The 13797-nt window shown below is 40.5% G+C and overlaps 1 protein-coding gene across 20 annotated transcripts in view; it reads right to left on the bottom strand.

The window, feature by feature from the left end:
• The window catches only part of LOC140734771 (serine/threonine-protein kinase WNK1-like), a 153704-nt gene that overhangs the window by 30214 nt on the left and 109693 nt on the right, over nt 1-13797 (bottom strand). For 19 of the 20 annotated variants that reach the window (XR_012100611.1, XR_012100612.1, XM_073059239.1 and 16 more), the window contains 3 exons: nt 12089-13509; nt 11306-11407; nt 8221-8313 (listed from right to left, as the gene is read on the bottom strand). Coding sequence is in view for 18 of the 20 variants with exons in the window: in XM_073059239.1 (XP_072915340.1) it covers nt 8221-8313; nt 11306-11407; nt 12089-13509 (1616 nt within the window). In the remaining 2 variants the exon portion in view is untranslated. The remainder of the gene's footprint in view (nt 1-8220; nt 8314-11305; nt 11408-12088; nt 13510-13797) is intronic. The other variant, XM_073059248.1, reaches the window with a different exon arrangement.

The raw sequence follows: 13797 nt of genomic DNA, 5'->3' as shown, positions 1-13797 counted from the left end.
CACACAAAATGCTGGAGGAACTCAGCAGGCCAGGCAACATCAAGGGAAAATAATAGTCGATGTTTCGGCCCAAAACACTTTGGCAGGACTTAAGAAAAATAAGCTGAGGAGCAGATTTGAAAGATGGGGGTAGGGGAGAGAGAAACACCAGGTGAAACTTCGAGCAGGGGATAAAGCTTAGGAGTTGATTGGTGAAAGAGGCAGAAGGCCATAGAAGAAAGAAAAAAGGGAAAGGAACACCAGAAGGGGGGATGGGCAGGCAAGGAGATAACATGAGAGGGGGAGAAGGGGGTGGGAAATGGTTTACTGGAAGTTTGAGAAATCGATGTTCATGCCATCAGGTTGGAGGCTACCCAAACGGAGTACAAGGTGTTGTTCCTCCAAACTAAGTGTGACCTTATCCCGTCAGTGGTGATGGCCGTGGGTGGACTTATTGGAATGGGAATGGCAAGTGCATTAAAATGGGTGACTACTGGGAGATTCTGCTTGTTCCGGTAGACAGGGCGTAGATGCTCGGTGAAGCGGTCTCCCAATATACATCGGGTCTCGGCGATATACAAGAGGCCACACCGGAAGCACCAAACACAGTAAATGACACCAGCAGACTCACAGGTGAAGTGCTGCCTCACCTGGAAGGACTGTTAGAGGCCATTAATGGTAGTGAGGGAGGAGATGTAGGGGCAGATAAAAACAGTGAGGGTGATAGGGAAAATTTACAAAACAAACTAATTGAATTGGTAAGATGACAGCAATATTATAAATGTAACATGAAGATCAAGGTTTTGGCAGAGACCAGGAATATGCAAGGCATTTCATCCAGCCATCTTTCTCTTTCCATGTGCGTAATTCCCTGCCTTGGTGCATTACCAAACATAATAACATTAAAAAGACAAGAAGACACAAGGCTAAATTTACATTCTATGTAATAGTAATGCAGCAAATGTGCAGGACACAATACAACAATATAACCCATACCATACAAACCAATTGTACATAAATAAACTCTTAATAGTTTTAACTCAACTGAAATAGCATCAAAACCATTTTTGCTTCCCCTTTGTTATAAACGCACACTTTGTTTTAAACCAGAGCTCGACCAAAGCGTCATTTATTGGAAGTCCAAGATGGCAGCGCGACGCAGCTTGCAGCGGCCACTCCCAAATTGATTATCTGTTATTTGTGAAGTGAGGTGCCGTGCGCAATCATAATTGATTGAAAACTGACGTGGGAGCACGGAGCAACATCGGGAAATTCCAGGAAGACCTTCTTCGTTGCTGCTGCTGCTGTGAGGTCCGGGACTCTGCTGGGAAGAACAGGCCCCCAGTCCTCGGGGTCTCATTGCCGACAGCTGTTGGCGGGGCCGTCTTAATACGCTCGGCAGAGGATGGTGCTCGGAGAAGCTGTGCCAGAGGGGATGGTCGTCGGCTCAGAGGTTCGACGGACTCAGGTCGCTTTCGGTGTGTGCTGCGTCTGCGAGGCTGGTTTCAACGGAGCTTCCATTGTGTGCTGCGTCTGCGAGGCTGAGTCAGGCGGCGCCGTGGAAGTCCATAGTGGGGGTACTCCCTTCTGCTGTCGGCGTGGGATGGCAAGTCTGTCGGGACCCTGGGGACTTGCAGAAACTGTGGTGATTTCTTTTGAACTTACAGTCCTTTAACATCTTGGACTATTTTTACTGTGCCCATAGTCTGTTTTTTAATCAATTACGTAATCTCTCCGGTCCTGTTCACCCTGTACACATCAGACTTCCAATATAACTCGGAGTCCTGCCATGTGCAGAAGTTCGCTGATGACACAGCCATAGTGGGGTGTGTCAGGAATGGACAGGAGGAGGAGTATAGGAAACTGATACAGGACTTTGTGATATGGTGCAACTCAAACTACCTGTGTCTCAATATCACCAAGACCAAGGAGATGGTGGTGGACTTTAGGAGATCTAGGCCTCATATGGAGCCAGTGATCATTAATGGAGAATGTGTGGAGCAGGTTAAGACCTACAAGTATCTGGGAGTACAGTTAGACGAGAAGCTAGACTGGACTGCCAACACAGATGCCTTGTGCAGGAAGGCACAGAGTCGACTGTACTTCCTTAGAAGGTTGGCGTCATTCAATGTCTGTAGTGAGATGCTGAAGATGTTCTATAGGTCAGTTGTGGAGAGCGCCCTCTTCTTTGTGGTGGCGTGTTGGGGAGGAAGCATTAAGAAGAGGGACGCCTCACGTCTTAATAAGCTGGTAAGGAAGGCGGGCTCTGTCGTGGGCAAAGTACTGGAGAGTTTAACATCGGTAGCTGAGCGAAGGGCGCTGAGTAGGCTACGGTCAATTATGGAAAACTCTGAACATCCTCTACATAGCACCATCCAGAGACAGAGAAGCAGTTTCAGCGACAGGTTACTATCGATGCAATGCTCCTCAGACAGGATGAAGAGGTCAATACTCCCCAATGCCATTAGGCTTTACAATTCAACCGCCAGGACTTAAGAACTTTTTTAAAAGCTATTATTAATGCTTTTTGAGATAGTGATTTAGATGCATATCATATTTTTTTACTGAGTTAAGTATTGTATGTAATTAGTTTTGCTACAACAAGTGTATGGGACATTGGAAAAAAAAGTTGAATTTCCCCATGGGGATGAATAAAGTATCTATCTATCTATCGATCTATTGTTTGCACTGTTGTAACTATATGTTGTAATTATATGGTTTTGTGCAGGTCTTGTAACGTTAGTTTTTGGTCTTGTTTTTATCTGGTGGATTTGGAGCTCCTTTCGGGGAACGCGCTAGACGGTAGCGCAATATTAATATGCAGCAGCCTCTCCGGACTCTGGATTGGGGATTGCCAAACGTTACGTGGATTTTCTGGTGTAGTCTGTTTTGTCATATGCTTTTGTGATATCATTCTGGGGGAACGTTGTCTCATTTTTTAACTGCATTACATTTGTGGTTTCTAAATGACAATAAACTGAATCTGAATTTGTTTCTAACTGAAGGCAACTTATTATAACCAACTCTACTGTAGAAAATAAAAAGAAACAAAGTTTCAATTTCTGAAAATTGTATCTGACACTCTTTATGATGTAAACAGAATCAAATACCTTTTTGTGGGGACAACTACATGCAGATTTCAAAAACTAACGGGGCAAAGTCAAGATTTTGCAGAACTTGAGATCATTCTGGTTATTAGGCATATTGCAAAGGCCAATAATAAAAATAAAGTTTGGCTTAAGAGGTATGGTCATTATAGGAGTGGCCATTGTTAGTGTGGAGAACTGACACTTTGGCAAGAAGAGGTGGAGGCTACGATGAAGTTTTTGTCAAAGTTCCCTTTTTTTAAAAAAAAATAGTACCTAGAGTAGTGAGAATGGATTCCAGGTCAGTGATGTGATCCTCATGCAAGATATTGGATATCTGTAAAACCCCATTCTCCCTGATTCACCTGCAAGTAGTACATCCAGTCTGCAGCACCTTGCAGACTGCTTGGAAACTGGAGCTGAAGCTAGATCACCTTCAGCTCATTCGATCACCTTCAGCTCATTCAGGAGAATGAGGAGGTGACAGATAAGAGCTACAGGGAGGTCGTCACACCTATCTCATCTATCAAGTCACCTCTCATCCTCCGTCGCTCCAAGGAGAAAAGGCCAAGTTCGCTCAACCTATTCTCATAAGGCATGCTCCCCATTATAGGCAGCATCCTTGTAAATCTCCTCTGCACCCTTTCTATGGTTTCCATGTCCTTCTTATAATGAGGCAACCAGAACTGAGCAGAGTACTCCAAGTGGGTCTGACCAGGGTCCTCTATAGCTGCAACATTACCTCTCGGCTCTTAAACTCAGTCCCACAATTGATGAAGGCCAATCCACTATATGTCTTCTTAACGACAGAGTCAACCTACGCAGCTGCTTTGAGCGTCCTATGGACTCGGACCCCAAGATCCCTCCGCACTGCCAAGAGTCTTACCATTAATACTATATTCTGCCATCATTCCTGACCTATCAAAATGAACCACCTCACTTACCTGTGTTACGTACCCCGTAACTGGGTCACTTACCAGCAAAGATAGAGAGGTCCGTTGAAGTCTGATGGTACTATTTTTAAAAGTCTTTATTTATAAAGGGGCACAAAAATAAGGTTAATACAAACATTCAGATAATATACGTCGTCAATACTCAATCCAAAGCGCGGGTATAGTAATAATCATCAATAAGAAATCGCTCTATCATTTGTCTAGGGGATAAAATATTGTCCGATGGAAATATAAAAGTCACTCAGTTTCTGCAGGCTTCAGCCTTTGGGGGCCGCTGGGTTTTCACTTGTTGGAGAGAGAGAGATTTGTGAGAAAAGAAACTTGCCCGGGTCTTTTGATGAGGCCAATCCGTTGAGTCGGGGGAGTTGGTTCCCCGTTGTTAGTTCAAGAAACCCGCCACCAGCTCCCAGGCAAGGGAACTGAACGCACGTGGCTTCCTTCAAATGGCTGCCCGCTATTACGGGATCGCTAGCGTGTCTTCTGGTGCATCTGAGGGGCCGTCTCTACAGCCCCTCTTTTATCTTGACTCGCAGGGTAGTAGATGTCAATCAGGTTGGGGGTGATGCAATCTCTCTCCCATTTCCTGGGTCCACTTTGCCCGAGGGCTTGCACGTAGCCCAGTCCCCAATCCACAAATGTGTCTCCAAGAGACAATGGCCAATGTCGCGTTATTTTGCATCGCCGGGGAACGAGGCATCCGGCACGTCTCTCTCCCATTTCTGGGTCCACTGACTCACCCTCCCTTTAGTGCTCTTGCGATTCTCACAAGGGAGGGGGCTGCGGGCATGACACCTGCGATTCTCACAAAGGAGGGGGCTGCGGTCATAACGCCTGGGTTGAACTCCATCTGCCACTTCTCAGCCCAGTTTTGCATCCTATCAATGTCCCACTGTAACCCGACAGCCCTCCACACTATCCACAACACGTCCAACCTTTGCATCATCAGCAAATTTACTAACCCAACCCTCCACTTCCTCATCCAAGTCATTTATAAAAATCATGAAGAGTAGGGGTCCCAGAACAGATTCCTGAGGCACACCACTGGTCACTGATCTCCATGTAGAATATGACCTGTCTACAACCACTCTTTGCCTTCTGTGGGCAAGCCAGTTCTGGATCCACTAAGCAATGTCCCCTTGGATCCCATTCCTCCTACTTTCTCAATAAGTCTTGCATGGAGTACCTTATCAAATGTCTTGCTGAAATCCATATACATTACATCTACTGCTCTACCTTCATCAATGTGTTTAGTCACATCCTCAAAAAATTCAATCAGGCATTTTTAGAAAGGCATTTAACAAGGCTCCCCATGGTAGTCACATTCAGAAATTGAGGAGGTACTGGATCCAGGGGAATTTGGCTGTTTGAATTCAGAATTGGCTTTTAAGGAAGAAGGTGGTAGTAGATGGAACTTACTCAAACTAAAGGCTGGTGACCAGTGGTGTTCCACAGAGATCTGTTCTGGGTCCCTTGCTCTTTGGGTTTTTTGTAATATAAATGACTTGAATGAGGAAGTGAAAGGGTGGATTAGAGTGCTTAAAAATGATACAAGGGTCAGTGGTGAATAGTGTGGAAGGTTCTCAATAGGTTACAAAGAGATATTGAAAGGATGCAAAGCTGGGTTGAGAAGAGGCAGATGAAGTTCAATTCAGAAAAGTGTGAAGTGATGCTTTTTGCAAGGTCAAATTTGAAGGCAGAATATAGGATTAATGGCCAGATTCTTGGCCATTTCGAGGAACCTTGGGGTCCATGTCCATACATCCCTCAAAGTTGCTACACAAGTTGATAGGGTTGTTAAGAAGGCATATGGTGCATTATCCTTCACTAGTCAGGGAACTGAGTTCCTGAGCCAGTAGTTAATGCTGCAGCTCCATAAATCTCTGGTTCAACCACACTTCGATATTGTGTTCAGACATGTGAGCTCTATGTACAACCTTAAATTGTATTAGGGCATGTTTAGCACAAATAGAGGACGAATTTACCAATGATAAAATTTTTTCCCATTCCTCAGTAGATATAGGACAATGCAATTCTTCTTGCCATTCCTTCTTAATTTTTCCTGATATTTGGCTATACACTCATAATCATTTGGCTGTACACTCATAATCATATTATAAATGATAGCTACTAAACCCTTTTGACAAGGATTGAGGGCTAAAATTCTTTCGAAAAAGACTTTAATTCATTATACAGAAAATTTCTGACTTGCAAATATCTAAAAAAATGGGTTTTAGGTAAATTATATTTATTAGATAGCTGTCTAAAGATGGCTAAAGATAAACTTGCTCGATTTTATTCTTATGTTAATTCAACCTGTGACAGATGTCATTCTGATGTTGCTTCACTGACTCATATGTTTTGGTCTTGTCCTTGTTTACAAAATTATTGGAAAGATATTTTTAATATTATTTCAAGAGTTTTAAATATCAATCTCCAACCGCATCCTTTTACTGCAATTTTTGGTTTACCAATGACAGATAATAATCGTCTATCCGCTTCATCTCAACGAATGATTGCATTTGTTACATTAATGGCTAGAAGATCTATTTTACTGAATTGGAAAGAAATTAACCCTCCAACTGTATTTCAGTGGTTTTCTCAAACTATTTCTTGTCTGAGTTTAGAAAAAATTAGAAGTGTGGTTTTTGATTCTTCAGTTAAATTTGAGGAAACTTGGAGACCATTTATTCAACATTTTCATATGAGTTAAATGGTCTGATCCTAAACCTTACTGTTATTATCCTTAATTATTTGGATGGAGGTTCGGAGTTATCGGCATTACTGTATGTATTTAACATTTATGCAATTGCCCATGTTGGTTAGTTTTTTTTTTAAGTTTTCTTTTAGTTTTTGTTGGGTTTTTTTTTTCTCTGTTTCAATTCTTTTACATTAATACTATGAGTTTGGGAGGCCTTATATATTGATTATTACATATCTGATTGTTTATTTAAACTATTAATTATGTACTCTCAAACGTTTTGTATTCCTATTTCACTAATGTTTTTCTTAAAATTAATAAAAAGATTTAAAAAGATATTGTGTTCAGATCTGATTTCCTCACTATAGAAAGGAGATAGAAACTTTCGAGAGGGTGCAGAGGAAATTTACCAGGATGCTGCCTGGATTGGAGAGAATGTCTTTTGAGGATAGGTTGAGTGGGCTAGGGCTTTTCACTTTGGAGACAGGTGATTTGATGGAGGTGAACAAGATGATAAAAAGGTTGTTCAAGTGGACAGCCAGAGGCTTCTTCCCCCCAGAATGGAAATGGCTATTAAGGCATAATTTAAAAGGTGATTGGAGCAAAATATATGGGTGATATCAGAGGAATTTTTAAAATATACATAATTGGTGGTATGTCTGCAGAACGTGCTGCCAAGGTTACTGGTAAGAGACAGATACATTAGGGACATTTAAGGGACTCTTAGATAGGATGAAAGAAAAATGTGCAGAAGGATTCGACTGATTTTAAAGTAGATTAAAAAGGTCATCACAACAATATCTGAAGGACTTGTACTGTGCTGTTCTGTATTGTTCTATTTTCTATGTAACACAGAATAATGGGCCTTGGTTTAGTGTACTATGCTTTAAGCACCTTTTCCAATGTTAAAAACATGCTGTACATCTGAGTCAAATCTGCAAATTAATAAAACTCTACTGCAGATATAAACAAAACAAAGTACTGAAAATATTCCTCAACTTGAAATGCTTTTGGACCCAATAACTCGTCCAAAGACAGGACAGCTATTTTTTATAGAAACCGTTTGCTTTTGGTCCATTGCAGGTTAAACCTGTTGCAACTCAAAAAATATTTTTGCTGCTATGCAACTGCAGTTTTTCAAACATATGATTTGACAGCTCAAAAGACCAGTACAAATTTAGCCAAGCTGCTCTGATGACAAAAAGAAATCTGCAACATATACTCGGTAGACCTAATGTGAATGTTTCTGAACAACAACTTATTTTACAAACAACAATGCTTTAAAACCCAAAAAGCCTGTTGAACACATCTGATATAGCTCGATTACATATGGTTAAATGCAATTCACAATCACAATCAGGTTTAATACTGCCAGCTTATGTTGTGAAATTCTTATTTTACTGCTCCAAATTTGTCAACGTGAATACACTGCCTCTAACAAAATTAGCAATTTAAACTACACCTCCAAGTTTGAAAAGTTGTGTATTAATATCTTGACACTCACCTGCACTGATGTAAAAACAGGCACATTTTGTACAGTCTCTGGGCTCAGGGCTCGTCTTAACTGGGCATCCAACGTGTCCAAAGGTTGTTGTGACTGAAGAACAGTAAGTTTTAAATAATCTATGAATTCAAATCTATAAATAGTGCTTAATCTCCCAAAACACAAGCTGTTTTATAATATTATTTCAGATTTAGTTTCAATGCAGCTACAAATAAAATTTCCTGAAAAGTATCAACAAATCATTTTGCAGAGCAAATAAATAAGCCGTTCAAATAATGCAGTTCAAAGAATTAAAATATAAACTGTTACCAATATCACTTCTTTCCTGAAATATATGATTGAAACTCAAGTTTACGGGGTTGTAAACTACTGAGAATTTAGAAGTTGAGGCAGTAAGAGTGATAAAGCAAAACTCAAGAGTAGCTAACACATTGGATCACACACTTCCCAAAAGACAGTTTGAAAATATCAAAAATGTTGCTTAACTACTAGCTCATCTGATCTCTTGGGCACAATTATGTTGCAGACATAGAGAAATTATACAAACCTGCAAGAACACACAATTTCCAATACCTATTTATATTTTTCAAATTTCTGAACTCCAATATATACCACAAATCCAGATATATCAGACCATGCTTTTAACTGTCAATTTTTACTTTAGGAATTAGTTCCAGGAAAAAGAATTAGGAAGTGAGAGACCAGAAGTTTGACTGACAACCTATTTTTAAAAAGCCAAAAATATTCTATAATGAAAATTGCAGAATCTAAAGTCAGTTTCCAGAGCCAAAATTAATTCATTTCCAATTTCTTGCACTATGTTGAGGGTTTCTAGGAAATAGGACCACACTAATTGAAGGATCACCAAACTGAGATTACAGGATGAAGGATCACCAAGCTGAGATTACAGATGACAAAAGTGCACAAAAAGACTGGAATCAAATTCAGTGGTGCTAGAAAATTTGTGAACCCTGTAGAATTTTCTGTATTTCTGCACAAAAATATGACCTAAAATGTGATCAGATCTTCATGCAAGTTCTAAAAATAAAGAGAACCCAATTAAATAAATGAAACACAAAAACATTATACTAGTTCATTTATTTGGGAAAAATGATCCAATATTACATGTACAGTATTTCTTGGAAAAAGTATGTGAACCTCTGGGGCAATGATGCCTTCTACAAAAGCTATTTGGTGTCATGTGTTCCAAATCAATGAGATGAGATTAAAGGTGTGGGAAATAGAGGTAAAAGGACAAAAAGTCAAGGTACTGACAGAGCCTGTTCTTCTCAAGAAAGATCTGTTTATGTGCACCATGCCTCGGTCAGAAAAAGGCTAAGACCTGAGTGTTCATCAGTTCACAGCAAGAGAAACTGTCCACAAATGGAGGACATTCAGTACTGTGGGTACTCTCACTAGGAGTGGGCATCCTGCAAAAATCACACCAACAGCACACATGCAATGCTGAAAGAGGTGAAAAAGAACCCAAGGGCAATATCAAAAGACCTGCAGAAATATCTAGAACTTGCTGAATTATCTGTTCATCTGTCCAATATAAGAAAACACTGAACAAGAATGGTGTTCATGGAAGGACACTACAAAGGAAACAACTGCTCTCCAAAAAAAAAATTTTTTTTTAAATTGCTGCACGTCTCAAGTTTGCAAAAGACCACCTGGATGTTCTACAACACTTCTGGGACAATGTTCTGTGAACAGATGAGGCAAAAGTTAAACCTTTTGGCAGAAATGCACATTGCTATGTTTGGAGGAAAAAGGGCACTGCACACCAACACCAAAACCTCATCCCAACAGTGAAGCATGGTGCAAGGAGCATCATGGTTTGGGACTGCTTTTCTGCCTCAGTGCCTGGACAGCTTACAATCATCGAGGGAACAATGAATTCAAAATTGTATCAAGACATTTTACAGGAGAATGTCAGGGTCACATACCTCACCTGAAGCTTAATAGAAGTTGGATAATGCAACAAGACAATGATCCAAAAGACAAGAGTAAATCAACAAAAGAATGGTTTAAAAATAATATACATGTTTTGGAATGGCCAAGTCCAAGTCCTGAGCTTAATCCTGTAGAAATGTTGTGAAAGGACCTGAAGCAAGCAGCTCACGCAAGGAAGCCCACAAACATCCCAGAGCTGAAGCAGTTTTGTAAGGAGGAACGGCCTAAGATTCCACCAAGCCGATTGTGCAGGACTGATCAACAGTTACCAGAGGTGTCTGTTGGTTATTGCTGTAAAAGGGGGTCACACCAGTTACTGAAAGCAAAGGTTCACATACTTTTTCCAACAAATACATGTAATATTGGATCAGTTTTCTCAATAAATAAATGAACAAGTATAATTTTTTTGTGTTATCTATTTAATTGGGTTCTCTTTATGTAGTTTAGGATTTACATGAAGATGTGATCATATTAATGCAGAAATAGAGAAAATCCTACAGGGTTCACAAACTTTTTAAACACCACCATCTTCCACAATTACTTGGTTCCAAAGGGGTAGAGGAAGGGTACAAAGAAAATTCACTGGAGACAACAGGAATCAAATGAATTCAGTATATGATGGATGAACACTCAGAATTTAATACATTTTGGAATAAGGAGCCAATTGCATTGGGACAGAAACAGGCAGAATTTATGCTAATGATCCTGTATACAAGTACTGAATCAGCCTTCAATAACAATTAACTATACTCAAACATGATCACATAATGATCCTACAAATAAATTGATTCAGCTCTCTAAAACCACTGGCTGTCACATGCATGTTAAAAGGCATTTTGTGAACAGAAATGTTCAAAGAACATTCACTTGCATATGGACTGATGGCATATGTTCATCCATATTTGGTAAACAGAATATAGACAAAAGGAAGCAATTTATCCAAACTGTGTTTTGCATTGACAGGTTTAGCTTGCACTGCATACAATAATTAATAACTTACAGTTAAAAGATTAATAAGCAAGACAAAACATGCATCAGATAATTTTCAATCAAGAGATGAATCACATGCAAATGGCATGGCATACAGAGTAATAAATTCACAAAGAGCACTTGGGTAATATTATTGCACCTGGGTTAGTGAAGGTCCTGGAAAAGGTGGCAACTGCTCAGTGGGTGGAGTGAGAGCCTGTTTTAATTGTTGGTCAAGAGCTTCCGTACTTAACTGTTGCACCTACAAGTGATGAACGGGAAGAGGAATTGCATCAACTAAGGCCATGTGTGAATGACTTATCAAATATTGGTCTTAAAAGATACTCCCAATATTTCACAAAAAGCAGTATACTCCAAGTTAAAAAAGGAAGTCAGCGTTTCAAAATACAACACAACATTCAAATAAAATAAATTCAAATAAAGTACAAAACATTCAAAGTATATCCTAGGACACAGCTTTGATGGTTATGATTGCAATTTTTCTACTTGATCACAAACATCATTAACTTGAAAATAACAGCACTTTATATGACAATTCCACAGGTACACAACTTCAAGAATCCTACTGAAGTAGTTTTAAATGTTGCATTTCCTTGCAGGCAGTTTAAAGGAACGAATGGCAGACACCTGAAAATAGGAACCAAGGCTGCCACCTTTTACAGAAAGCTGCACAACAAACTAAAATGTTTATGTGGTGAAATATTTAATAATTTGAATTATTAGATGAAGAGGTAGGAAGATTTAGTACAGTTCAGACTGGCACTGCAATCTCAATAAAGACTTTTAGTGCTTACATAAATTAAGTTAAAAATGTTGATGTATTTGAAAACTGCACTGTTACTATTAATGCAGTTTTCTGGTTTCACATTCTTACATAAACATTAAATATTCATGTCATTTTATGTGTTCTGGGTTTACTTACGGGTAATCTGCCAAGCGGTGGTTTGGATGGAGGCGTGCCTGGTCGCCCACTGGGCACAGAAGGAACAACTGCTGGATAACTGGAAGGAGTCAAAGGTTGCTGGATGGTTAATGGAAGTCCTGTAGGGCCAAGAGGTAGACTGGAAGGAGGCATGATAGAACCTGTGGTAGCAACTGGGTAGGACGGGACAGTAACTGTTGAAGTCCCTGGGATACCAGTTACTTTGCCTGCAGCAAGTAAACTATCAATTGTAGCAGACTCTGCATTCAATCCCATTTCTAAAGGTGCTGAAATGTGAGGACACCCTCCAGTGCTATGTTCACTGAACAACGATCGAAGCTTTTCATCCAAAGTCTTGATATCATCAATGCCAGTGCCTTTGGTATTTAAATCTATGTCAACTTCAGAATAATGAATATGGGGCTGATTTGGAAGAAAAGCTGTTTGAGGTTGATTATGAATCAGTGTTTGTTGTACAGAAGGAACGCTGCAACCAGGTTGTGCAGATACTGTGCCAGGTACAGAGATCTGGGATGCCAGAGGCACAGAAACACCCACAGGATGAGGTAGAGTAACATTTTGTGCACTAATTGTTTGCACCACAATGGACTGGCTCACAGGAGTCTGAGTGTCACAAGTGGATGGTAAGGATGGCGGTGAAGTAGAGACTGCCAGAGTCATGCCACTACCTTCTATCTGCTGATCTTCAGCTTGGGTTGTACTGCACAAAATCTCTGTCTTGCTCTGTAATGTACTCAGAGGAGCTGACGATTCTGCCAGACTGACCACAGCACCACCACTAAGTTGTTGAGAAGCTTGCACTATCACAGTCTGGGTGAAAGATGGAGAAACTGAAGCTGAAGGCCCACCACTGATTGCAGCTCCTCCAATCAAATGTTGAACAAGATGCGACGACAGTGGTGGAGACACTGAACTTGGAGCAGAAACACTTGCAGTAGAGCCTCCAATTATTTGCAGACTTATCTGGGATGATTGTGGTGGAGATATGCAAGTTGGAATGCTTACATTGGCAGAAATGCCACCAACTGACTGCTGAGCTGGCTGCGAGGCTGGAGGCAGCAAAGTAGTGTTAGAGACAATTACGCCAGCAATGGTTTCATTAGTTAACTGCTCATCTGATTGTGACTGAATACTTTGCACGTTGGCTTGAGATGCAGAACTAGCAGCTACAACAGTAGCAGGTCCTGAGGATGTCACCACTGTTTGTGTATTAATTCCTTGGCCGACACTAGCCATTTCTGGAGCTACCACAGAAAATGGTGGGATGGTTTGGCTGAAGATAGGAGGGGCAGTACTAGGGCCCTCTTGAAAAGCTTTGTGCTTTAAATCTGAAAAGGCTTGTTGCAAACTTACTGACGAAGCCGAATGTGACAGGTTTAGATTGTGACCATGGGAAACAGCTGTAAAACAAAAAAAAAATCAGTTATCAGTTAGCATAGGATGTCATCTGATTCCTTCTAAGCACAGCTAATTTTCAAAAGGATCTAGTGCTTTCCCAGCGCATATGACTAATAAATTCTTCTCTGGCTTCCAGCTGGGTACAGGTATCAATTTTAATCGACGTTTTGATGACAAACTCTGCCATCTTCATCAGGGTTGATGCCTAGGCATGTCTAGCCTGGTGGTATATATAACCCTGTTGCCTGTCCCATCTGATTGGTTAGTCCTCAATCAATCAGGTTTCCGTT

Source organism: Hemitrygon akajei, chromosome 10 (genome assembly GCF_048418815.1).
Source record: "Hemitrygon akajei chromosome 10, sHemAka1.3, whole genome shotgun sequence".
Taxonomy (NCBI): Eukaryota; Metazoa; Chordata; class Chondrichthyes; order Myliobatiformes; family Dasyatidae; genus Hemitrygon; species Hemitrygon akajei.
This window is presented reverse-complemented; position numbering and strand designations above follow the sequence as displayed.